Here is a 25,938-nt window from a genome sequence, read left to right on the forward strand (position 1 = left end):
TGACCTCTAAGTCTCCTTACAGCTTTCTTGCTTGGCATGTAGTGAATGTTTAATTCTCTTCCTTTCTTCTTTAATTTCTCTCTTCTTTTTCACCTTCCTTCCTTCCTTCTGTCATTCTCCCTCTCCCTCTCTTCCTTCCTCTTTTTCTTTTTTCTCTATCCCTCTTTTCTCTCTTCCCTTTTCCTTCCTTCCTTCCTTCCTTCCTTCCTTCCTTCCTTCCTTCCTTCCTTCCTTCCTTCCTTCCTTCCTTCCTTCCTTCCTCTTTCTGTCTTTCTCCATCTCTCTCCACCTCTTTCTCATATTTCATCAACAAAGGGAAAATCCATAAAAAAACTCCCTTCATTGCTATAGACTGGCCACCATAGTTCCCTGTGACAAATGAGAGGTTAAGTGCTTTGCCCACTGTTACATTTTGAAACTAGGTCTTGCTGTCTCTAAGGACAGCCAGCCATCTGCCATGCCATGATGCCTCTGAATTTAAACCTGGAAAAATATGACTGCCTACATCTGCCCCTTTTAAGTTGAGATCCTATCATGGGAATGTGTGTGTGTGTGTGTGTGTGTGTGTGTGTGGTTTCCATCTTGTTTGTTGACCTTATTGCATCTCTCTTAGTTAATTCTCCAGCTCAAAGGTAGAGATAGAGGAGGAAAGGGAAGAAGGGGCTGTCCCATCACTTTCTTGGGGGTCATGCATCCATCCTTCTGCCTTTTTTATAGTTCAGAAGCATTTAGGGTTTGTACTTTGACCATAATCTCCTCTAAGGTTCTAGGTTTGTGCTAGGGAATAGTGGCCACTGGAATTAGAGCCCACTATTAAGAGTAAGGGGGAGATGGTCATCCAAGTTATGATGACAAGCTGGAATGTCAGAGAAATTCTTGCTCATTTCCTTCCTCCACTCCACACGCCTTTGAAGAATCTAATTCCAGTTTAGACTCTTCCCACTGTAATATTGAAAAATTAATATGATGCCATATGTAATATGCTAAATGTAATATTTAGAAATTTGTTTGGAAATATAATATTAGTTAAAAAAGATTATTGTGGTCACCGTTTATAAAAATAAGTGAACCTTAAGTCACGAGGATGATAGTAACTTTTTAACAATTTAATTTTAATATATAAGAAAGAAATAAGGAGGGAAGGAATTAGAAAAAATATTTCCTAGTCTGCCACCCTAATCTTACTAGCCCACAAGAGTATCTTCTGCCCTAGCCACCGAATGGCCAGCCAAAAATCTCCAGAGAAAACAGGTCCAGCCTTCTCTACAGTCTCATTTTTATAGACCTCCTTCTTCACTTCAAGTCCTTTCCCTCTGCCTTGGTCTACCACATCTCAGGAATCGATCAAAGTCTCTCTGACCCGGACCCACCACCCCTAGTTCTGGGTCGCTAAGGGACTGGCTTGGACGAGCAGAAAGTTCACTCTCCTGGGAGGAAGGGGTTCCCTTTACACACCACCCTCCCCTTCTGCTTTTTAAATTTCCAGTCCCTGCTTCACACCTTCAAGGAAGGAAAAGGCAAGTCATATCAAGTAGATGAGAACATTTAAAATGTTAAAGCTGGGTCAGTGACTAAGGTTAACCTGACCTCGTTCTACTGATTGGCTTTGCCAGAGTTGGGGAGACACCCTCTAGGAGAAAACAGGAAATTTCTCTAAAAGCCATATTTCTTGGGGCCTTCATTGCCAATCAGAAAGAGTATGTATAAGAGGAGAGGCCTTTGCTGAAGGGGACAAATTCCTTCTCTAAGAACTTTGAGGGCCTGGGGAGGGGGAGTGAAGGAAGATAGGAAGGGCGAATCAGTCATCTGATTCTCCACATGGAGCAAGACACCCTGTAACAAGATGCCAATTTCTGAAATGACCACTCTAGGTGTCGGCCTGGTTACTATCATCTGGACAAAGGCAACCCCGAAGGATGTACCCAGTGCTTCTGCTATGGGCATTCAGCCACCTGCACCAGTTCTGGGGTTTACAGTGTCTATAAGATCACGTCTCCTTTCCATCGAGGTAAAAACTGTTTTCTTTTTTGTTTTGTTTTGTTTTTTGCTTTAGGTTATTTAGGAAATGTGTATTCACAGATCCCCAAAACTCCCTAGTGAGCAGAGGCCTCATTTCAGGAGCACACTTCCTTAGGAAAGATCACCAATTCAGAGCAGAAATGAACTTTATAGGCCATCTAGTCCAAAGCTCCTTCCCCCATTTTACAGATGAGTTGTCAAGATCACACAGAGAACCAGCGCTTCAATTCACAGCCTTTGCCTCAAAAGCAAGTGGCTTTTCCCAATGTCAGGATGTAATCTTCTGCTTGGGTGATAGTGTGTGGCACGAAGCTGTCTCTTGATATACTTTCTCTTCGGAACACTGAATAATGATAATAATACCTTGATACCTTGGAAGAATTCACAGATGAACAGTTTATTTGCACTGGGTTTTTTTAATGCCCCCCCCAACTTTTAGTTTTTTAAACAAATAATTAAAAAGTTGCCATACAACTAGGTTCTGATTAGTGCAAATAATGAATCCTGTGAAGTGGTCCCATTATTTAAATTTGCACTGCAGAGTCCCACGAGGCTAGGACCAGTGACTATATTTTCATAATTATAACATTGAAGAGTGGACACTTGAAGATGTGTGACTGCTTTGTGGGATTCATCATTTATACTAATCAGAATCTATCTGTATATCCATCTTCCCCAGTTATATTCCCCCAAGCCAACTCATGATCATTAACACATCTTTCAAAAGTGGTTTTAGGATCCTATGAGATCTTAGCCTGATATAATCAAAGCTGGATCATTTTGCCTAGCCAGTGCTCTGATTGTATAAATAAAATGAATATATAATCTTGATATGATCTTGAAGTAAGGCAGTGGGTATAGGGAGGAAGCAATCGCTGCCCCCCGAAGATCCCAGTCACCCCATGCTAGTTACAGCTCTGATTATGGTTAGAAGCATCCCTGGTAAACCATCTTTTATTTGCATGTTTTCTAGATGTCGATGGCTGGAAGGCTGTCCACAGAAACAGAAGCCCTGCCCCACTCCAATGGTCTCAACGCCACCATGATATTTTTAGCACAACCAGGAGATCTGATCCCATCTACTTTGTAGCCCCTGGTATGTAAAGAACTGTATTTCTTTCTTTTTTTTTTCCTTGTCCTCAAAAAGCATACTTTTTAAAAATTTTATTTTTATTTTATTGATTAATTAAGAAAATTTTCCGTGGTTACATGATTCATATTCTTTTCCTTCTCTCCTCCCACCCCCCTCCCATAGCCGACACACAATTCCACTGGGTTTTACATGTGTCATTGATCAAGACCTATTTCCCTATTATTGATATTTGCACTAGGATGATCCTTTAGAGTCTTCATCCCCAATCATATCCCCATCGACCCATGTGATCATGCAGTTGTTTTTCTTCTGTGATTTTGTTCCCACAAGAACTGTATTTCTTAAAAGAGTAGCAAACTTTTATAAAACATGAAAAGCAAGTTGACAAATTAAAGGGGGGAAATGTGAAAAGCCAGTCATTCAGTATTCTACTGCTGTGACCTTATTTCTTAACAGGGGAACAATCAGCATTGGAATTCTAGAACTAATGACGATCACAACCTTACCCTTCTTTAGCACTTTATCATTTATAAGGGGCTTTTGCATATGTCATCTTGCTTGAACTTCACAAAAAGCCTGTGATGTAGGCAGGAGGCAGGCATCTTCCTCTCCATTTTTATAAAAGTAGAGATGGGTTCAAGTTGTCCGTGAAGAGGCTGAAATTACATGCATTTAGTGGTGTTTCAGCAGCAATCTAGATCAATATATTAGAAGCATGGCTCAGGGGGGAAAGAGCTGGCCCTGGAATGAGGAAGCCTGGGTTGAGTCCTATCTGCCTTTGGAACCTTGGGCAAACCATTTACTTTCTCATTGTTCTTTGTGTGAGTACAAATTTCAGAAACGGTATTGATCTGCATTGGTAGAAGCAGTTCCCTCACCTGAAGTTCCCTCTACCAGTGAAATCTTTTTAATCTCTTTTAAGTGTTTTTTTAATATATAAATATGGTGTTTCCTTATGCCATTTTATCACTAACCTCTCTTCCTTTTTCCATAATATTTTCTTTTGTAGCCAAATTTCTTGGGAACCAACAGGTGAGTTATGGGCAGACTCTGTCTTTTGACTATCGTGTGGATCGAGGAGGGAGGCATCCCTCTGCCCAGGATGTGATTCTTGAGGGAGCTGGTCTTCGGGTCACAGCCCCCTTAATGCCACTGGGGAAGACGCTGCCTTGTGGAATCACCAAGACATATACATTCAAGTGAGTGGTCTTATTCATGGTTGAGTTGGGTCATGAGGCAAGGAACCATTAACCATCTTGTCTGGGAGGAATAAGACAACTAGGTGGCCCCGTGGATAGGGTGCTGGGCTTGAAGTCAGGAAGATTCATCTTTCTGAGTTTGAATCCAGCTTCAGAGATTTACTAGCTGTGTGACCCTGGGCAAGTCACTTAAACCTGTTTGTCTCGGTTTCCTTATCTGTCAAATGAATCAGAGAAGGAAATGGCAAACCATTCTAGTATCTTTGCCAAGAAAACCCCAAATGGAGTCACGAAAAGACTGACATGAATGAAAACTACTGAACAACAACAAGGGGGGAGTCAGGATCTTTTTTGATCCAAAGGCACTTAGTGGTCAATCCCTTTCTAATTAGGACTCTTTTGACTTTGTATCCACAAAGCGTCCTTTTTTCCCCCCAGTTTGGCTCTGCCTATGATTCCTCCTCCATCACTAAATGCACTTAGCATAGTGCTGAAAAAGCTTAAGAAATGTCTCTTGATTGACTATGAATCAATAAAAAAAACCACATATTAATGTTTTACTATGTGCCAAGGACTATAAAAAGCTTTGGGGATAAAAAAATAAAGGCAAAGACTGTCCTTGCCCTCCAAGAACTTATATTCTAATAGTAGATAAACACAGAGGAGAGAGATTTTACTTTGGAAAACCAAAGGGATGGTGAATGGACCCCTAGGAGAGGTTGATACATCCTTTCCAGGAACACTGAGAGAGTTGGTTTGATTATAAACTGGAAGAAGGAGGGAAGAGGGATAAGGAGTTGTGTCCAGATGAGAAATCTGAGGAAGGAGAGGAACCATAGCTAGTGACTAAGGTGGCAGCTACCAGTGGTGATGGAGGGTGAAGAGGGTAGTCTGAGGCAGGAGTTCTGGGCACAAAAGAACACAGCAATCGTCCTAAGACTCAAATCTTCTGTATGTGAAAAAACTATTAGTGAAGGGGATTCCACCCTCACCTTAGTTCAAGCAATGAAAATATTTTTTAAAAACCCTTATTTTCTTTTCTAGTAAGCAGAAGGGCAAGAGCTAGGCAAATGGAGTTTAGTGACTTGCCCGGGGGGTCATACTGCCAGAAAGTATCTGAGGTCAGATTTGAACCCATGTCCTCTCAATTCCATGCCTGGTGCCCTATCCACTGTGCCACCTAATCATCCCATAATAATATTTTTAAGAGCCCATTTTTATCTTTCCAAGAGTTTATATTAGGAATACACTGATCAGTCTCTTATCCAAGTTTATAAGGTCTGGTTTATACTCAAGAGGGATTTGGGGAGAATGGGATTTTTAAAGCTTTTGGTTTTTAAATATACAGATTGAATGAACATCCAAGCAGTAAATGGAACCCTCAGCTGAGCTACTTTGAGTACCGCAGGTTATTACGGAACCTGACAGCCCTTTGGATCAGAGCTACGTATGGAGACTATAGTAAGTGCTTAGAGGCCTGGAGGAATATTTCCAGGGGAATTTCACCATGTTAGCCACCAAATTGTTCCTACAACATAGATGTTCCTTTGGTTCCCATTATGGCCTTCTTGAAATGCAAGTAAGGAGAGTTACGACCACCAAAAGTGTTAATCTGTTATTCAGTGGAGATTTTAAAAACCCTAGTCAAGTCAACAAGTGCTTATTTATGCAGTTTCTATGTACCAGGAACTGAAATAAGCACTGGAAATTCAAATACAAAATACAAGAAAGAAAAGAAAAGAAGAAAAGAAAGGAAAAAAAGGAAAGGAAAGGGAAGGAAAGGAAAGGAAAGAGGAAAAAAAAGAAAAGAAAGAAAGCCAATCCCTTCCCTTAAGAAGCTTACATTTAAATTGGGGAAGACAACACATAAAAGGGATCTGAAAAGTTGGGGAGATGGATAGGTGGTATTGCTACCAAAGTCAGCAAGGAAGAATGGAAAGATGACTGGTCTGGGCCATTGCTCCAAATGGAGGTTCCAGGAGGAACTTGCCAATGGGAGGAGAGGGTTATAGGAGCAAAGAAATCTTCCAGGGTGAGAAGACCTAGTTATACTCTGGTGAAATTGCCACATTTTTGTTAGTATTTATTCCTTTTTCACCAGCATATCAAAGCATAATAGGATGAAGGATGAATTTTTATCTTTTTTGGGTTTTAGACAAAAATGTCTGAGGTGATAATAATTCACTGGACTATCCTTACTCTTAAGGCCAGTGCTTTATCCATCATATTATGCTCTTTGACTTATATTCTGACACCTATTTCTGGAGAGGTATATATATGTATTTATAAATGGTCACGTAGACCCTATCCACATTTGGAGAGCCATTTAGGGTCATTCAAACTCTTAAAAACCTTTAGTTTTGAATTTAACTCATCTGAATAAATGAATGGGATTATAAAATGACCTTTTTCTTTTGGTCCCCACTTTTTTAGATCTCTAATTTATTTAACTATTTTTGTCATATGAACTAGTTTCCATACTGGAAGTTCTCTAGAATCTCCCATGAATATTTAAATCATTTTAGTATAGAATTAGGCACAATACAACACTGTTTTCTGAATTCAGTAGACTCCATTTTGTTGTTCAAGGAGATTTTCCTTTCCAGTCTGTTATAATAAGCAGAAATCACAAAAGCCATGTTGATTGTGTCTACCAACAAGTTTTTCTCCAGAGGCTCAGTTGACCCTCAGTGCTGTTCACCAGTCCATTTACTCATCACTTTGAGTCTCTTTATCTCATTTCTCACAGAACTGGTGAGGAATTTCCTTTCATTGTCCCCAAGTTCTCTACCTTTCCTCTATGCCTCTCTCTCTCAAAACTGATGAACCTGCCTGCTATTTGATCCAGAATCTTTTTTAAATTTTAATTTTATTGATTAATTAAGAAAATTTTTCCATGGTTACATGATTCATGTTCTTTCTCTCTTCTCATCCCACCCCCATCCCATAGCCAATGTGCAATTCCACTGGGTTTTACATGTGTCATTGTTGATCCAGAATCTTGAGGTCATCTGATATCCCACTTCCAAACCTGGGTTTCCTCACCTCTCCTTTCTTCCTTAGCTCTTTTCTCAGAGGGAAGAGGATAGGACTTCTTTTTCAAAGCTAAACCCTACCTGTGCCCTTAATCAAATTTCCTTTTGCCTTCTTCAGGTTCTCATGGCATCAATCATCGCCCCTTTTCTCTTTGGCATCTTTATTCTTCCCACTGGCTCTTTTTCCTCTGCCTATAAACATGCTCAAGTCTTTCCCAATTAAAAAAAAAGCCCTCCAACTTTCTGGCCTCCTGTACTACTATTCTGTTTCTTTTCTTCCTTTTTCCGCTAAAGTTCTACAAAGAATAGTTCACTTCATATCCACTCATTTCACAGATCCTTGCAAAATGGATTCTATCCCCACTGATATGCCTAAACTGTTCTCTCCAAAGTCAGCAAGGATTAAATCCAAAATAATTTTCCCAGACCTTGACACCTCAGGAGCCTCACATTGTCTTTTCATTCGATTCTCATGATCGAATACATTGTTTTCTCTCTTCTCCCTCCTCTTACTCTCTTCTTCCTCCTTAAATACTCTTCTTCCTCCTATACTCCCTTAAATGTAAGCATTTCCTAAGGCTTTGCCCTTAGCCTTCTTTTCCCATTTATATTCTTTCTTGGTGTTTTCATCCAACCTCATGACTTCAGTGTGACATCTGTGCTTATTATTCTAAAATTTAAATCTCTGATTAGTGATGGACAAATGGCTATTGAATGAGGCAATGACAAAGCAATGATTTTTAGTTTTTTGGACCATTATCTTCCTTTCCTAAGGGAACTATTCTGATGTAATAGAGAAAAAAATAATAGCAGTTATTTCTTTTTAAAACTGTTATTAATATTTTTATTTTTATATCAATTTTCATTTTCAAACATATCCCTGCCAACTTCACTCCCAGCTGGCCCATGCCTTGTAACAAAGAGAGGAGAAAAAGCAGTTCAGGAAAACCAGTCAATTCTGATGACATAATAATGGCAAATAATTGCTAGCATTTATATGATGCTTTGATATTTGTAAAGTGCTTTAAAAATACTGTCTCATTTCATATAAGTATATATGATGTGTTATATATGTGTATATATGTATGTTTGTGGCATGTAGCATATGTGCATGTCCAATATTCAATACTCATAAATCTTCCACCTTTTCACAGTAAGGAAGATATATTTTCTCAATTCTTCTCTTTGGTTAAACTTGGCCATTATAATTTATAGTGTTCGATTTCATGACTTTGGCTGGTAGTCATTTCTGGTCTGGAACAACAGAAAAGAAAATCCAGCGCTAGACCTAACCTTTGTCCTTATGTTGGTGTCCTTCTACCTGTTACTTCTTTTTTTGACTGAATTCTTGGTATTTCAGGTACAGGGTACATTGATAATGTGACCCTGATTTCGGCTCGTCCCATCTCTGGGGCCCCAGCATCCTGGGTTGAAAAATGTGTATGTCCTCCTGGGTACAAGGGACAATTCTGCCAGGATTGTGCCCCTGGATACAAAAGAGATTCTGCCAAACTTGGGTCTTTCGGAAGTTGTATCCCATGTAACTGTCAAGGTGGAGGAGCCTGTGACCCGGATACTGGTGAGAGAAACTGAGCCAACCTTGTAAGGGTGGCATAAGTGATCAAAGGCTATATAGATCCATAACCATCTGGGCATATATGGATAATACTACAAGTATGTGTGTGTGTGTCTATGAGAGTAATTTGGGGGTAGGGGAGTAGAGGGTAGAATTATGCCTGATATTGAGTTCAGTTGGCAGAAAAAGAATGAAATTAAATAGTGGAAGAAACATTCCACCAGTTCCCATCCAATTATGGAAATTCTACAGATTTTGAGAGAGATGCCAAGCTGCAGGATATGGTTGTCATGGTTCAGTTGGGTGGAGGTTGGTGTCAGATTGCAGGAATTTTACAGAAAAACCAAAGAGGATCTGGGTCCTAGTTGAATGTGGCAAGTTATAACAAATGGTTTCAGGCTGTGCAGAACAGTGGGGAGGGTCCTAGATTTGGGTTAAGGATGGGTCCATTTCCACCTGGAATTTTAATGGTAAGGTGAGGCCACAGGGTTTGGAGCTGGGGCGGAAGACTTTATTCCCTCGACAAGAGTTTGGGGAAGGGTTGGAGGTGGGTGGTGGGATGCAGGGCTTTGTCCTAGGGGGTTCTGATTGCCAGGAAGCATCCAGGTTACTGAAAAGTCTTTTCAGTTGATTTAATATGTACTTTTGTTCATTTCTCTGTCCTTTTTCTTGGGCTTTGCAGGAGATTGTTATTCAGGCGATGAAAACCCAGACATCGAATGTGCTGACTGCCCCATTGGTTTCTATAATGATCCTCAGGACCCCCGCAGCTGTAAGCCATGCCCTTGTCAAAATGGCTTCAGCTGCTCTGTGATGCCAGAGACAGAGGAGGTTGTCTGCAATAACTGCCCCCAAGGGATCACTGGTAATGACAAATACTGCCCTGGTAGCCTAGCTGATTTCTGCTCTGATAAAAACGAGATGGACGGTATCAGCAACACCAGTTTCTAAGGACTTTACAGACTTGTGTAACTTCTAATTCCATTTTTTTTTCATCCAACACTGGCGAGTTAGAGACAAATGAAATTGAAAAGAGTATTGGATCTAGAGGCAAAGGCCCTGGGTTCAAATTCCAACTTGGTGACTTATTCTCCATGCAACATTATCTCTAGGTGTCCGTGTTCTCATCTGTAAAAATGAAGGGGTTAGACGAAATTATCTTTAATGTCTCTTCCAACTTCTAAATCCTCATTTTACAGAGAAGATTGTTAAGAAAGTCAAAGTTCTCTAATCCAACTTGTATACAAAACTTGAGTCATATCTACAGCATCCTTGAGAATTGGCTGACCAGCCTCCACTTGAAGATCTCAAATGACAGGAAACTCAATGCCCTTGCTTTTTTTCTAAAAATCAGGATATTTGTCTATTTCCATTCCCAAAGAGAGAGCATAGTATCAAATTTAGAGGTAGGTGAGAGCTTACAGGTCATCTAGTCTAACCCCTTTACTTCTACAGATGAAAAAATAGAGGTAGGGGTGAAGTGATTTATCACTTAAAATGTGTCATACAGGTAATAAATGGAAGAGTCAAGATTTGAACGTGGGTGCCATGACACCAGGTTCATCAGGAATGTTCAGTATTCTCCATTAAACCATTTGTCCTTGTTTAATGGTTTCAGGCATGTCTGAGTCTTTATAACCCCATTTGGGGTTTTTTTGGGCAAAGATACTGGAGTGGTTTGCCATTTCCTTCTCCAGCTTTTTTTTTTTTAACAGATAAGAAAACTGAGGTCAATAAGGTTGAATGACTTGCCCTGGGTCACAAGCTAACAAGTGACTGAGATCAAATTTGAACTCAGATTCTCCTGACTCTAGGACTGTCACTCTAGCCACTGTGGCATCTAGCTTCCCTTGTCATTGTACCATATTATCTTCCTAAGTCATACTCTCAAATATATATTTTTTAATTTTAATTTTAAATTTTATTTTATTTTTAAAATTTTTTTAATTGATTGATTTAGAATATTTTTCCATGGTTACTTAATTCATGTTCTTTCCCTCCCCTCCTTCCTGTAGTCAATGAACAATTCCATTGGGTTTTACATGTATCATTGATCAAGACCTATTTCCATATTATTGATATTTGCACTAGACATACTCTCAAGTCTTAAATGGATTTGGTAGTTGCCTCCAACTAGGAAGATCACAAATCATGACATATTCCTACTAGGCCATCCTGTGAGATCCTCATCTATGTCTTCCCCAAAGTTTGCCCCATGCTTTCCTTGCTTTCTCTCAACATTGCAAGGCAACCAGTGGAACACTCCAGCCATCTACCTGTCATCCCTTGGTCTTGACATACGACCAACCCATTTTCTCTGCTCATACTCACCATGAATTTTTCAGGTTCCATGACTCTCAAGTTCAGCATCCTTATGACTATACCATGCTCTCTCCCTAATACTGGGAAAGGGGGAATTAATACCTTGAGTCCCTTGGGGTTAGTAGTATGGATCATACTGATTCTTAAAAACTAAAGAGTTAGTTATCTGGTAGGAAAACAAATAGTTTGGGACACAGGATCACATTTTGAGAGGTGGAAGGGACTTTGTTTTTCAGTCATGTTCTAACCCTGTTTTGGGGTTTTCTTAACAAAGATACTAGAGTGGTTGGCCATTTCCTTCTCCAGGTCATTTTACAAATAAGGAAACTGAGGCAAACAGGGTTAAGTGACTTGCCCAGACTCACATAGCTAATAGGTGTCTGAGCCAGATTTGACTTTGGGAAGAGGAGTCTTCCTGACTTCCAGGCACTGTGGCGCCATCATTTAGTCCAACCTCTTCATTTTACAGAAGAGGAAACTAAGACCCCAAAAAGTTAAGTGGCTTGTTCAAAGTAACCATGTAGTAAACTGCAGAGCTAGGCTTCAAAATCTGGTCCTCTGACCCCAATACCCACTATACCACACTGTGGATGCCGTGCTCTGGAATCTTTGATTTATTCTTGAACCCAACAGCTCGACTGTGACCTGTGGCATCTTCCCATGGAGGAAGCTTTTGTGTCAGACAGAGTAAGAGCTCACATCCTTGGAATAACACAACTCACCTTAGTTTTTCCCCTTAGTTTAAGACTCTGGCTTTAATCTTTCTAATAGTAATCTTTGCTCATCTATACCTTCCCAGGTGCTCGCTGTGAGCTGTGCGCTGATGGCTACTTTGGAGACCCCTTTGGTGAAAATGGCCCCGTAAGACCCTGCCAGCCTTGTCAGTGCAACAACAATATTGACCCCAGTTCATCTGGGAACTGTGATCATCTGACAGGGGAATGTTTGAAATGCACTTACAACACAGCCGGCTTCCATTGTGACCGATGCAGAGAGGGCTTCTTTGGGAATCCTCTGGCTACCAATCCAGCGGACAAGTGTCGAGGTAGGAATGCGACTCTGGAGGATTGGAGTGTGTGTGTGTGTGTGTGTGTGTGTGTGTGTGTGTGTGTGTGTGTGTGTGTGTGTGAATGCAAGTGCCAGGGTGTGAAAGCATTCAGGGGAGAGAAGATGCTCGAATGGACATGGAGTGCCCAAAGTGGTCACTCTAGTCCCCTTGACCAATTCCAATTTTAAAAAGACTGGAACCTCTTCCAGAGTAAAAAGCCCCAGGTGGAATTCTTTGTAGCATCACTCAAATCTTACTTCTGTAGGACATCTTTTCCCACTCCTCACCCCCATCACAGCTTTTCCGCTGAGATGTCCATCCATCTGCTCTGAATCTATCTTGAATCAACCGAGATTTTTACATGCTGCCTCCCCCATTAGAAGGAAAGCTGCTTAAGGGCAGGGACTATTTTTAAAATTAACTTTCTTTGTATCCTTCTCAGAGCTCAGCAAAATTTCCAGCACACAATAAGCGTTCGGTAAATGTTTACAAATTAGGAATCCTCTAAGAGGGCTGAGGCAGAGTAGAGCTTCTAGTGAAGAGTTACAGGGTCTTGAATGGGTTAAAACTGGGTGAGAAGCCTGAGGAAGCCAGTTTACATTCCTAAGGGGAAGAGAAGATAAAAAGGGGCCATGGCTTATGTTTAAACCGGAGGCAGGTAAAACAAAGTGGCTGCCAAACCTGTTGGGGGAGAGTCACAAATGGTTTAAGAATAAAGCAGTCCAAACTAAAGCTAAAAGGGGGACGAGGCATATAGAATAAGGTGGTTTAAGAGACCCTCATGGGAAGTCAGTGCAACTGGGGTGTGGAATGAGTGGCTCTCAAAGCTTCCCTTAGAGAGATTCTGCTTTTGAGTCAAGTATCTTAAAGGATTCCTAAGTCTAATCCCATGCCACTGTTTTGGATACTCCCTGACTCACAGGACTGTTGAAAGATAAGGGCTTTGTAAACCTTTAAGGCTCTTATATAAAAGCAAGTTATTATTTCAGATGAAAGGAATTATTATGTATCATTCTTCATAGGATGATAGATTTAAAGTTAGAGAGAACCTTAGAAACCATCCAGTCCAACATCCTTACAAATGAGGAAACTGAGGCTCAGGAGATTAAATGACTAACAATCAGTAAGTGTTAGGAGGAGGGTCTTGTCCAGGGTCACATATCTAGTAAACGTCTTAGGCCAGAGTCAAACTCAGGTCTTCTTGACTCCAGGCCCGGCGCTCTAACCACTGTACCACCTGCCTGCCTCATTCTCCTTTCAAAAGACCATTGTTACATGCCAGTGGTAGGACTCCTAACAAGTTCGATGCTCAGATTGGGGTCTTGGCATTTTTTTCCCTCTCTGGCCTAGAGTATCCAGACTAGCCCTGGATTGTAACTAGGTCCCAAGGATTCCGGTGAGTTATCCAAGAACTGAGTGGTTCTTGGACTTCTGGATTGGTCAGAATCCCTAACTCCTTTCAAAGAATCCTGGATGTGTCAAGAGTCTTCAGGACTGGAGACATTGGGAGCCAAGCCGGAGATCTTCTGACATTTGCCATCTATGTGACTTTAGATGAATCCCTTAGCATCTCTCCTCTCCAATTTCCTTATTTTTATAATGAGAGAATTGGAATAAACCCTAGAACCTGTGATGGAGGATAACCAGAGACCCGAGTGGGTACCCTAAACTACTGCCAATGAAAATGAATCTTTTGGGGATCCCCTGGATCAGCTGTTTCTTGCCCAAACTCAAGGCATTCAGATGAAGTTTTAGGAATGCGAGAACTCCTTCAACAATGCCTGTGTTCAACTTCTCTTTGCCATTTTCCATACATACTCCTTTTTACCTGGGTTATAATTTGGCTTTCTCTCTCAAACTGAGCCCAGTCACTATTTGAAAGGGATATTGCAGTTGTTCTGAAAGTGGACATTGGAATTCACGGGACAGAAATTGTTCTGCTGTCTCTGTGCCAGACCAACATCTTTTGGCATGAAGACTATTTATCTAACAGGTATATAATTTAATAAGCATTTGGATGAAGCCAGTCAGTCAACAAGCCTTAGTTTACTATGTGCCAGGCACAATGATAAGCTCTGGTTCTTTTTAAGCTGCTTTGTACAAAGAAAGGCAAAACCACAGTGTCTGCCCTCAAGGTGCTCACAATCTGATGGGGAGATGGCATGCCAATAACTATATATGCCCCAAATATATGCAGGATAAATTAGACATAGTCAACTAAATAAAGGTTCTAGTATTAAAAGTGGGGCAGGTGGCAAGGTGGCTCAGTAGATTTAGAGCCAGGAGGTCCTGGGTTCAAATCTAGCCTCAGACACTTCCTAGCTGTGTGACCCTAAGCAAATCTTCACCCCATTACCTAATCCTTGTAAAAATAGTACACATTCTAAGAGAGAAGGTAAGAGTTTTTTTTAAAGGGTGGGACAGGAAAGGCTTCTTGAAGAAGGTGAGCTTTGAGCTAAAGCTTGAAGGAAGGCAGAAAAGCCAGGAGATTGAGGTAAGGAGTTCATGATTTTCAGGCATAGAGGACAGCCAGTGAAAATGCATATGGAGCTGGGAGATGGAGTATCTTTGTGCAGAGAAGAGCCAGGAGGCCAATGTTTCTGGATTATAGACTACAGAGAGGAGTAAGTGTAAGGAAACTTGAAAGTTAGGAAGGGGCCAGGTAATAAGGGCTTAAAAGTCAGAGAATTTTTTTACTGGATCTTGGAGGTAATAGGGAGCCACTGGAATTTATCAGATAAGAGAGTGTGTCATGGTCAGGTGTACATTTAGGAAAATCAGTTTGATAGCTGAGTGGAAGCTGAACTGGACTGGGGAGAAACTTGTGGCAGAGAGGCCAATTAGCAGGCTATTGCTGTAGGGTAGTTATGAGGTGGTGAGAGACTTCACCAGAGTTGTGGCAGTGTCAGGAGAGGAGGTATAATGAGAGATGCTATAAAGGTAGACTTGGCAGAGCTTCACAACAGATTAGAAATGGTGGTGGTGGGAGGGAGTCGAAGGAGAGTGAGGAGTTGAGTGTGACACTTGGGTTGTGAGTCTGAGTGACTGGGGAATAGGGGTGTCCTTAGCAATTATAGGATAGTTAGAAAGAGGGAAGTAGATAATGGGTCCAGATTTGGACATGTTGAGGTTAAGTTGTCTGTAGGACATCCCATTCATTCAATAGGCAGTTGGAGATGATCCACAAGAAGATGATAATAGAATCCATGGAAGCTGTTGATATCACCAAGGAAAATAGCATAATGGGAAAAAGAGAAAATGGTCCAGGTCAGGCAAGAAGAGATGGAAGGATAGACCGTTGCAGGGATTTAGTCTATGCATCTTCTTGGAAGTCAAGAAGTAGACTTGTGATGACAAGCAGAGAGGAGAAACTGGACCAGAAAGGGCCAGGAGTTCTTAGCACTGGTGACCTGACAGCATTCATATCTTGATCACCCCTCTTTTCCCTCTGATATTAACTTGATTTAAGTTCTCCCCTACATTATCCCTTTATTTTCCCTAGCATGCAATTGCAACTCCGTGGGATCTGAGCCTCAGGGGTGTCGAAGTGATGGGAGCTGCATCTGCAAGCCAGGATTTGGGGGCATCCATTGTGATCACTCAGCACTGACCACCTGTCCAACCTGCTACAACCAAGTGAGAGTTCAGGTAAGCTCTTTTCCAATGCCGTCTGTTATCCAGAATATTTTCTGTTTCCAAATCCACAAGTGTTGCCAGGAGAATTATAAGAGCTCTAGGGATAGATGGAGAAGAGATGGTGTGGGGGGAGCGGCTGGAGCTTTTTTTGGAGACTTGATTAGTTGTGTTAATGAAATGGTTTTTAAGGTCTTACAGACCTTTTTGTATCTGTATTTTTTAAGAAATGTATTTAGAATATAAATCAATAAAATGTAAATTAACTTGAGAAGCCATAACACAAATGCTCTCCAGAAGTCTCTCCGAAATTCTGAGAAGAATGTAAATATTTGTTCTTCAGGGTCCCAAAGGAACCTCAAATGTAGAACAAACTGATCTCTGGGCAAAAATATTTCAGTGGCTAGGAAATCTTGGTTTCCCCCAGGGTTCTGACTCTATCTCCTATGCTGGTTTCAGTTGGAACAGTACATGCAGCAGCTGCAGAGTGTGGAGGCTCTTGTTCTGAAGGTGCAGGCTGGTGGTGGGTCACTACCCAATGCAGAACTGGAAGGCAGGCTCAAGGAAGCAGAGGGGACCCTTCAGGACATTCTGAGAGAAGCTCAGATCTCTGAAGGTAATGAAGAACAGCTTCCCTTCTGACAGAAAAGGGAAGGAAGGACCTCTGTGGGGAAGAGTTACATGCCATGGAGTCCCTCTGCTAGGATCAGTATCTCTACAGACCAACTTTGCTCGCTCTGAGACTCAAGACTCTAGCAAACCCTCTTTTTATCCTTGAAGGTACCAATGGTGGAAAACAGCCTGGATTTAGAACCAGAGGATCTAGGTCCAAATCTCAGCTCTACCATTTGCATCCTATTTGTTTTTAATGACATGTTTTTACTTAAGTATAGATCTGACCGTGTCACTCCTCTACTCAATAAACTATAATGGCTCCCTGTTTACTCTAGCATCATCTATAACCCCTCTGTTTGGCTTGTAAAGCTCTTCCCAATTTGGTCCCAACCCATTACTCCCTTTCCCACTTTCTGTGGTCCAGCCAAACTGACCCAATCTCTGTTTCTCACATAGGGCTTGCCATCTTCCAATTCTGGCCATCCCTCAGGTCTGGAATGTACTCCCACTCCATCTCTACGCCAAAGAATCTCTCTCTTCCTTTAAGATGTAACTCAAGTGCCACTTTCTTTCTTTTTTTAAACCTTTGCTTTCTGCCTTAGTATCATTTCTAAGAAAAAAAAATGGCAAGAGCTAGCCAATTGGGATTAAGGGATTTGCCCAGGATACCATAGCTAGTTGGTGTCTGAGGCTAGATTTGAATAGAAGTTCTTCCTACTCCAGGTCTACTGCTTTATCCATTCTGCTACCTAGCAGCCCCCAATTTTTAAAAATAATCTATGTCTCCCATATTGCCTGGTAGAGGCTTAATAAAGGCTTGTTGGTTGATTGATTATGGGCAAATTATGTAATGTCAATGAATCTCAGTTTCCTCATGCCTAAAATGAGGAGGATAAACTGGATGACTTTAATGCCTATTCTTTTTTTGAAGCTATGATCCCATGATTCTCTTTGGAAACTGAAGAGCTAACCATTAAGGTCTTCTTGACCCAGAATGCATGGGAACAAACAGGACAATTGAATGATAATTGTGTTTCTGTAATTGAGCCAGCCTAATGGTTTCTCTCTCTTTAGCCCTCTGTGAAGTCCAGGGATTCCATAATGACCAACCCAAGAAATACTCACTCTGTCCCTTTCTATCTGTCCAGGCTCAGGGAGGTCCCTGAAGCTCCGCCTGGACAAAGCAAGAGCCCAAGAGACCAACTACCAGTCCCGCCTGGATGAGCTCAAGATGACTGCGGACAGGATGCGGGCCCTGGGGAATCAGTATCAGAGCCAAGTCCAGGACACCCGGAGGCTGATTGCCAAGATGAGACTGAGCTTGGAGGAAAGCAAAACATCTCTGAGGAACACTGTACGTGCAGCTGCCTTCTGGGGCTGAGGAGGAGTAGCCCAGAAGGACAGCTACCTCCATGCTTCACTTCTCACTGTCACTTCTTCCCCCCAGCTCTTCTCTCTGCTCTCAGAGTTCTCCCATCATTTCTCAGGCTTGAACTTGGAACCCCTTGGTCCTGCCTTTTGTGTTTTTTATTCTCTTTCAGACCCTGGGTTCTCTACCATTTTGTACCTACCTTGTTTCGATCCCTATTCTGGGTTCTTGTCTCTTCTCCCTTCACTCTGCTTACGTCAAGGAATTGGTCTAATGAGGTTAGAGGAATCCTGGAAATAATCAGAGTGTGTGTGTCTTGTACTTTTTTTTTTCTTTTAACCTTACCTTCCATCTTGGAATCAATACTATGTATTGGTTCCAAGGCAGAAAAACCATAAAGAGTAGGCAATGGGAGTTAAGTGACTTGCCCAGGGTCATGCAGCTAGGAAGTGTCTGAGGTCAGAGTCTTGTGCTTTTACTGACCTTTCTTTACAAGGGGTAAATCCAGATTAATCCTCCACTAGAGAACTCTCCTAATGTGCCTCGTTGTGGCAGGGAGGTGATCCTGGATTCTCAAAGACTGCCAGAGGAATATACAAGCTGGAAAAACCTTGAATCCAGTTGCATTTGGTAAACTGAGATGTCTATCATTTGGGGACCAGTCTAGCTAAATTTGAAGAGACTCATCACTAGATTGGCTGTAGGAGAATGACCTTTGGGGAGGCGGCTAGGTGGCATAGTCACAAAGACCTGAGTTCAAGTCTAACTTCAGATACTTAATAATTATTTGACCCTGGGCAAGCAATCTTTTACTCTCTGTTTGCCTCAGTTTCCTTAGTTATAAAAAGTTATTGTGACAATCATGTGAGATAATGCATAATACATTTTGAAAACCTTAAAGTGCTGTATAAATGCTACCATCTATCACTCTGTCTCTCTGTCTCTCTCTCTGTCTCTCTCTCTGTCTCTCTCATCTATCAATTTGTTTGTCCGTCTCTCCCTCAATCTATCTGTCTTTCTGTTTCTGCCTCTTTCTCTCTATCTGTCTGTTGGTCTGTGTGTCTGTCTCCCTCTCCTCTATCAATCTATCTGTCTGTCTCTCCCTCAATCTATCTGTCTTTCTTTTTTTGTACTCTTTCTGTCTGTTGGTCTGTGTGTCTGTCTTTCTCATCTATCAATCTATTTGTCTCTCTATCTCTGTCTATTTATTTGTCTGTCTTGTTTTCTCTCTGTATGTCTATCTCTCTATCTCTTATCATTTTTAGCCACAGCAACACGGGTTGTGGTCCTAGTCTGAGTTGATAGAGGAAGTCCCTACCTGGACAAAATCACAGATCCTTGCTGTAATGAGGTGAAATCCCATTCAGTAGCAGGAGGGATAGGATTTGTTGATGATGTTATTAAATGTGAAGGAAGGATACAGGGGCGGGGAGGTGGGAGACAGGGGACCTAGGATCAGATGCTGCCTTAGGAAAAGCAGAAGGACTATTAACGAAATTCTCCGAGGCAGGGAGGAGTATGGCGATGTATAGGACACCTTCCACAAGCACCAACAGGAGTGATGCTGAAGGGTCAGATTCCTCTCTTCTGCGGTACCAAGGTTAAGTGGCAGGATGCAGGACCTTTCTCTCTATGCTTCTTTCCTCCAGAATATCCCGCCTTCAGACCAGTACGAGGGACCAAACGGCTTTAAAACACTAGCCCAAGAGGCCTGGAAGCTAGCAGACAGGTGAGTCACATTTAGGTGCTCTAAATAATCTGGAGGCCAAGGCTACCGGGGAGCCTGACTCCCCCCAGCTGGAGACGTGGCCACGGAGGGGAGCTCTGGTTGACTTTGTCCTAGGGTTAACCGTTATCCTCTTGCCTCAGAATGGGTTTCGTTTTTAGAGAAATGGAGGTCTCCAGATATTGGGTCCTAGACCCCTTTGACAGTTTAGAGAAGTCAGTGGTCCCCATTTCAGAATAATGTCTTTAAATGCATATATGAAAATACATAGGATTACAAAGGAAACCAATTCAATTGAAATCGTTACGAAAGTGGTTTTTGAAGAGTTCCTGGACCCCAGATGAAGAACCCCTGCAGCAGGACGAGGCACAGATGGTTTCTGTAAGGATATACGGATAGAGACTGGGAATGGGAACATTTCTTCCCCAGCTGTTCTGAGGATGGCTTGTTGGCCACATACATGCAGGGCATGGTTCCTCGGGCCACCTGGAACTGGAACGAATGAGCCTTTGGGAAAGAACTCTGTGTAGCCTCGGGGGACTCGGATGCTCCATTCAAACCCAGCCCAGGAACAAGGAACAACAAGTAGTGAGCAAGCAGGCTGGTTGGGGGCCAAGCCTTCAGTCTGACAAGCTCTGCAGGAGCCTAATGATGGCTGTAAAACACATGTTTATGTTCTCGCAGCTTCTGAGGGTCCTCCTTACCTCTGACCATAAATCCAGCTGCCTCTGAGATTTGTTCTCAGTGTGATGCTCAACAGGTGGTAAACTCAGCTGAACTCTCATGGAACTCCATTAGTTCAGGGGGGGAGTTAGACTTGGATGGGGAGAGCCATCTCCTGGGCTCTGGATGGCTTTCCTCAGCTTTGGGGGAGGAGGAAGGGAAGAACATCTGCGATGATTCTGTTGACAAAAGGTTTCTCTCTTTGGAGCCAGGCCCAGTTTAGGGGTGGATTAGCTGGAGAAAGAAATTGCCTGGTAGAAATCTGTTGAGAAGCTTTGTTAGTATGGAAAAGAGCCTTGAGTTGTGGGAAACACTCGCCCTAGAGAGGACCCCCCCCAAATCAATATTCCCACACCCCGAAGCACCGCTGGGGCTTTGGGTCATTTAACAAACATTTATTAAGCACCTGCTATACTCAGGAGGCAAAACATAGTATATAGAGCGCTGGACTGTATGACATCACCGCTTTGTGCCTCAGGAACTCACTAGGATTCACTCAGAATACTAAAATGGATCCATGAAATATTAAAATGGATCCATGACCTCTCCGGTGGCAGTGTTCCCTCCAAAGTAGCCCATGCCTGCCCATTCTGGGAGCCTCTTTTCCACGTTCTCCTACAGGAGGTCCTCCCAACTGGGAATGGTGCCCAGCCTTCCTCCACAGAGCTTTCCTGGGGCGACTCATTGTGGTGCGAAGGTGACTGTGGGTTCTCCATGGCTATGTTGGATGGATACTAACTGGCTGTTTCCACCATAATTGAGAAGGCACTGAGTATATTCCCTAGGGCCACCTCCTGAATAATGAAAAGTCTTCAAATAATAGATAGTTTCATTCAAAAATAAGATACTGCCTTATCTAAGATACCTTACCACTCTTCCACTTATGAGCCAATACACAGAAGTTAAGGGTTAAAATAAATAAATAAAAATAAAGTGCCTCAAACGATTATTTAAAAAAAAAAAAAAGATACTGCCAAGATGGTTCTAGGATAGTTCTCCAGACCAGGGACGTCAAATTCAAATAGAAATGAGGACTACTAAACCTTATATAGAGTTCCCTGCAGATGCCTACTGACTTAGTTTATTAAACATTTCCCACCTTCATTTATTAATCAATTAATCAATGAATCAATTTATGCATCTATATATTTATTTGTTGTTTGGGTGTATGTCACTTATTTATATATTTATATATCCATAAGTTTATATTTATATATTAAATATTTATATATTTATTATATTAAATATATCATGATAAATATATATTGCTTATATATTTATTATATTACACATATAATAACAAATATATTATGTATTTATTTGTTATTACTTAAATAGTTAAATTTGCTTTATTAAACATTTCTCAGTTTTTTACATTTTTATCTGTTTTAGGCAGCACTCTGGGGAGGGATATGTATCTAATTGCTCTGTTCCAGGACATCCTGTTACTTAAAAGATGCTCTGATATATCTACTGAGACAGTTATTCATTGTCTATGTGTCTTCCGGACACACGTCACTTCTACCCTTCCCTTTCCTTTGACTTTCAGGAAAGATGGAAAGGCAGGAGTTAAGTGTCCTAATTTTTGCTGTAAGAACTCTAATGGGATTTCACATTCTTACCTTCCAGTCATGTGAAGTCAGCTAATGATATGGAACGACTGGAGGGAGAAACCAGAGATTTTTCTAACCAAGCCTTAGAATTGGTTCGCAAAGCTGTGACCGAAGGAGGGGTAGGAAGCAGTGTGGACAGCTCTGTGGTGCAAGGGCTTGTGGGAAAGTAAGTTTGAATTTACTACATTGGTTGCTGGCAATGAGGTGGGTAGAAAAGCTGGGAAAACTTATGAGAACCCAGTGGGTCTAATTCTTTTCTGGTTGTTATAATAATAAAAGTATAACAGGCAATAACTAACATTTAAAGTTTGCGAAGCTCTTTACAAATATTGCCTCATTTGACCCTCACATTAACCCTGTGATGTAGGTGTTATTATTAGATGTATTGGGGAAACATTAAAATATGTATTGGGGAAATGGGGGAAAGATCCATCTTCCTGATTTCAAATCTGGTCTCAGACACTTATTTTCTTTTTTCTTTTCTTTTTTTAAATTTTTATTTAATTTATTAATTTATAACATTTTTCCATGGTTATAGGATTCATGTTCTCTCTCCTCCTCCCACCCCCTCCCATAGCCCATGCACAATTACACTGGGTCTTACACATGTCATTGATCAAGACCAATTTTCATATTATTAATATTTGCATTAGGTATTTTTTTTTAAATTTTGAGTTGATATCCCTAATTATATCCCCATCCACCCATGTGATCAGGCAGTTGTTTTTCTTCTGGGTTTCTACTCCCACAGTTCTTCCTCTGAATGTGGATAGCATTCTTTCTCATAATTCCCTCAGAATTGTCCTGAATTATTGCATTGCTGCTGGTAGAGAAGTCCATTATGTTCGATTGTACCACAGTGTATCAGTCTCTGTGTACAATGTTCTCCTGGTTCTGTTCCTTTCACTCTGCATCAATTCCTGGAGGTCATTCCAGTTCACATGGAATTCTTCCAGTTCATTATTCCTTTGAGCACAATAGTATTCCATCACCAGCATATACCACAATTTGTTCAGCCATTCCCCAATTGAAGGGCATCTTTTCATTTTCCAGTTGTTTTGCCACCACAAAGAGCGTGGCTATAAATATTTTGGTACAAGTCAGACACTTATTTTCTGTGTGACCCTGGGCAAGAGACCTAACTCGGTTTGCCTTAGTTTCCTCATCTGTAAAAAGAGATGGCAAAGGAAATAGCAACGCACTCCAGTATCTTGGCCAAGAAGTCCTCAAATGGTTTCATAGAGAGTCAGGAATGACTGGAAAAGACTCAACAATTAGTACTCTTCAAAGGAAACTGAGGCTAAGAAAAGGTATATGATTTATCCAGCATCACATAGCTGGTAAGTGTCTGAGGCAGGATTTGAATTCAGTTCTTCCTACCCCAAAGCTAGGGCTCTATCCACTGTACCTATCTAGCTACCTTCAGTTTACATTCACAAACTTTTATATAATCCTAAGTGACAGTTACTGCTAGGCACTGAAGATACAAAAAACCAAAAATGAAAACACTCTCTAAACTCCAAGAGTTTACATTCTATTTGGAGGATGCATTATGCAATACACAGATCAGTAAATTTAAAAAAATGTAGTCAATATAAAGTTACTGGGAAGAGGGCAAGGAAGTAACTATGGAGAATCAGGAAAAGTATCTTATAGGAAGGAGATGCCCTTGAACAGAGCTTTGAAAGGGGATAGGAATCCCAAGAGGTAGAGGAGAGGTGGGAGAGGAAGGGCACAGAATTGGGAGACCAAATGTTCTGCATAAAGGACAAAGAGGTAGATAAGATTGGCTGGAACACAGAGTACATGAGGGAGATTAATAGCCAGAAACCCAGAATAATAAACCTAGAAAGAAATACTAAGAGAATGTTTATTCTCTTCACAATAACCTTCTAAGATAAGTCATGCTCATCTCAGCCTATTTTACAGATGGATAAAAAATACTCAGAGGTAGTGCCACAGAGCCAGTAAGTGGTGGGACCATTGCTTGAATTTAGATCTTTGGGCTCCCAATTTGTACCACATATGGTAGAGTGGTATGAACCACACTGACCTTTTACTCCCTGGTGATGGAATAAATATTTGTTGGCTGAAGTATTTACACGGTTAAACACCTGGCAGTGCTTCCAGGCATTCTACATTTCCCACAGGAGTAAAATTCTCAAGATCGTCTCTTTCTGTAGATTTGAGGAAGCCAAATCCATGGCCCAACAGTTGGAGAGAGAGGCCGGTCAAGCTGACAACGAGGCAGAAAAGGCTTACCAGCAGAGCCTCCACCTACTGAACTCCATGGTTCAACACCCAGGAATCTCCCACCAGGCATCTGAGGTGAGGATGTCTCCTGCTAACCTTTACCAGAACACCTGCAGGCACATACACACAGGCAGCAAAAGCTAACCAGAAAGCTTCTGGGGGTTCCATTCCCACTTCCAGTCAATGGAGGCATTCCCCAAGACCTTCCCCAATCTTCCTTCATCCCAGCTTCAAGTCAAAAGAAGAGGTCTCCAACTTTCCATTTCTTCTGTCTTTTTTCTACCTACCTAAGGAGGAACAAAATCCTGAGGGACACTTGACATAACCTCAGTTTGTTTTGTCATTCCATCATTTCGGGCACGTTCAACTCTTTGTGACCCCATTTGGGGTTTTCTTGGCAAAGATACTGCAGTAGTCTGTCATTTCCTTCTCCAGCTCATTTTATAGATGAGGAAATTGAAACAAACAGGGTTAAGTGACTTTCCCAGGGTCACACAGCTAATAAGTGTTGGAGGATAGATTTTAAAGTCAGGTCTTTCCGACTCCAGACCCAGCGCTCTATCCATTGCTTTACCTAGTTGCTCCAACCTTAGTCTATTAGAGGTGGCAAATTGTGAAGATAGCAGATGATTCTTTTGGAAAAACAAAAACAAAACTTCTTTTACTGTTAGTCAACAGTCAACAAACATTTGAAATAAATAATAAAATGCATTTTGACTATCAATCAACAATAAATCAGGATGTTCTAAATGTTCGGAATAAAAAGAAAAGCAATCATGGCTAATTTTTTTAGTATCACCTCCATTTCTTTATCCATCCATCCTTCCCTTCTCTCTTTCTCAGAGAACCAGATCTCAACAAAGAATTAAAAAAAATTTTAAAAAGCCAACCAGTTCAGCAAAACTAACACACTCATGGGAAAAGTCTGACATTAAATGGAGTCTTCTACACCCCCATGATTCCACCTGGCTTCTCATATCTCTTCTTGGGGCCAAGACGGGTTATTGTAATTTCACAGTGGCTGATCCAGGGGTAGCCCTTTTCCCAGATCCCAGAGACCACTGGGAACTGTGTCCAATTAATTACTAGTGAAGGCTGAATTTCTTTCCTGTCCAGACTGAAAGGGGCTTACTTCTGTTTGACCTAGGAGATAGCTTTCAACGTTTGTTTGACTTAGAAAATGTCTGAGTCCATCCCTCTCTGTGCCCCTGTTCCCATTGCCTAATCCATCTGCTGCTTTCTCTACCCCTTTTCTCCCTCCATGTCCTCTATGGAACTAGATTAAGAGAAGACACAAAGACAGACATAAAACCAACAAACAAAATACTTGGAGGTTTTGCCCACAGCCACACATTCTAATGAAGAGTAAGCCCAAGGAAGATGAAAAATGTGTTAGATATCTTTGGAGGCCACTTTTCTTTGCCTTGGTGGCTGGTGCTCACTCTTCAGGGCTTTTTGTGTCCTTTGATTTCTAGGAAGTGATGTCAAGGCAGGGCCATGCAGGCTGGCCCTTTTGGTGGGGGGAGGAGAAAAAAGGGAAAAAGCAGTAGTCATTATATTATATACATATATATTCTATATTGTGTATATGTATATATTATAAAAGCTTTACAAATATTATCACACTTGGTCCTCACAACAACCCTTGGAAGTAGATGCTGTTATTATCCCCATTTTACAGTTGAAGAAACTGAGGCACAAATCAGTTGAATGA

General features: G+C 41.4%; 1 protein-coding gene across 1 annotated transcript in view; it reads left to right on the forward strand.

The window, feature by feature from the left end:
* The window catches only part of LAMC2 (laminin subunit gamma 2), an 89,871-nt gene that overhangs the window by 54,333 nt on the left and 9,600 nt on the right, over positions 1–25,938 (forward strand). The window contains 13 exon segments of the mRNA XM_044674901.1: positions 1,872–2,008; positions 2,993–3,115; positions 4,122–4,311; positions 5,660–5,772; positions 8,707–8,925; positions 9,605–9,787; positions 12,044–12,289; positions 15,795–15,940; positions 16,385–16,541; positions 17,689–17,894; positions 19,559–19,638; positions 21,988–22,137; positions 24,155–24,299. Of these exon segments, the coding sequence (XP_044530836.1) occupies positions 1,872–2,008; positions 2,993–3,115; positions 4,122–4,311; positions 5,660–5,772; positions 8,707–8,925; positions 9,605–9,787; positions 12,044–12,289; positions 15,795–15,940; positions 16,385–16,541; positions 17,689–17,894; positions 19,559–19,638; positions 21,988–22,137; positions 24,155–24,299 (2,095 nt within the window).

The sequence above is a fragment of the Gracilinanus agilis genome, chromosome 4, assembly GCF_016433145.1.
Source record: "Gracilinanus agilis isolate LMUSP501 chromosome 4, AgileGrace, whole genome shotgun sequence".
NCBI lineage: Eukaryota > Metazoa > Chordata > Mammalia > Didelphimorphia > Didelphidae > Gracilinanus > Gracilinanus agilis.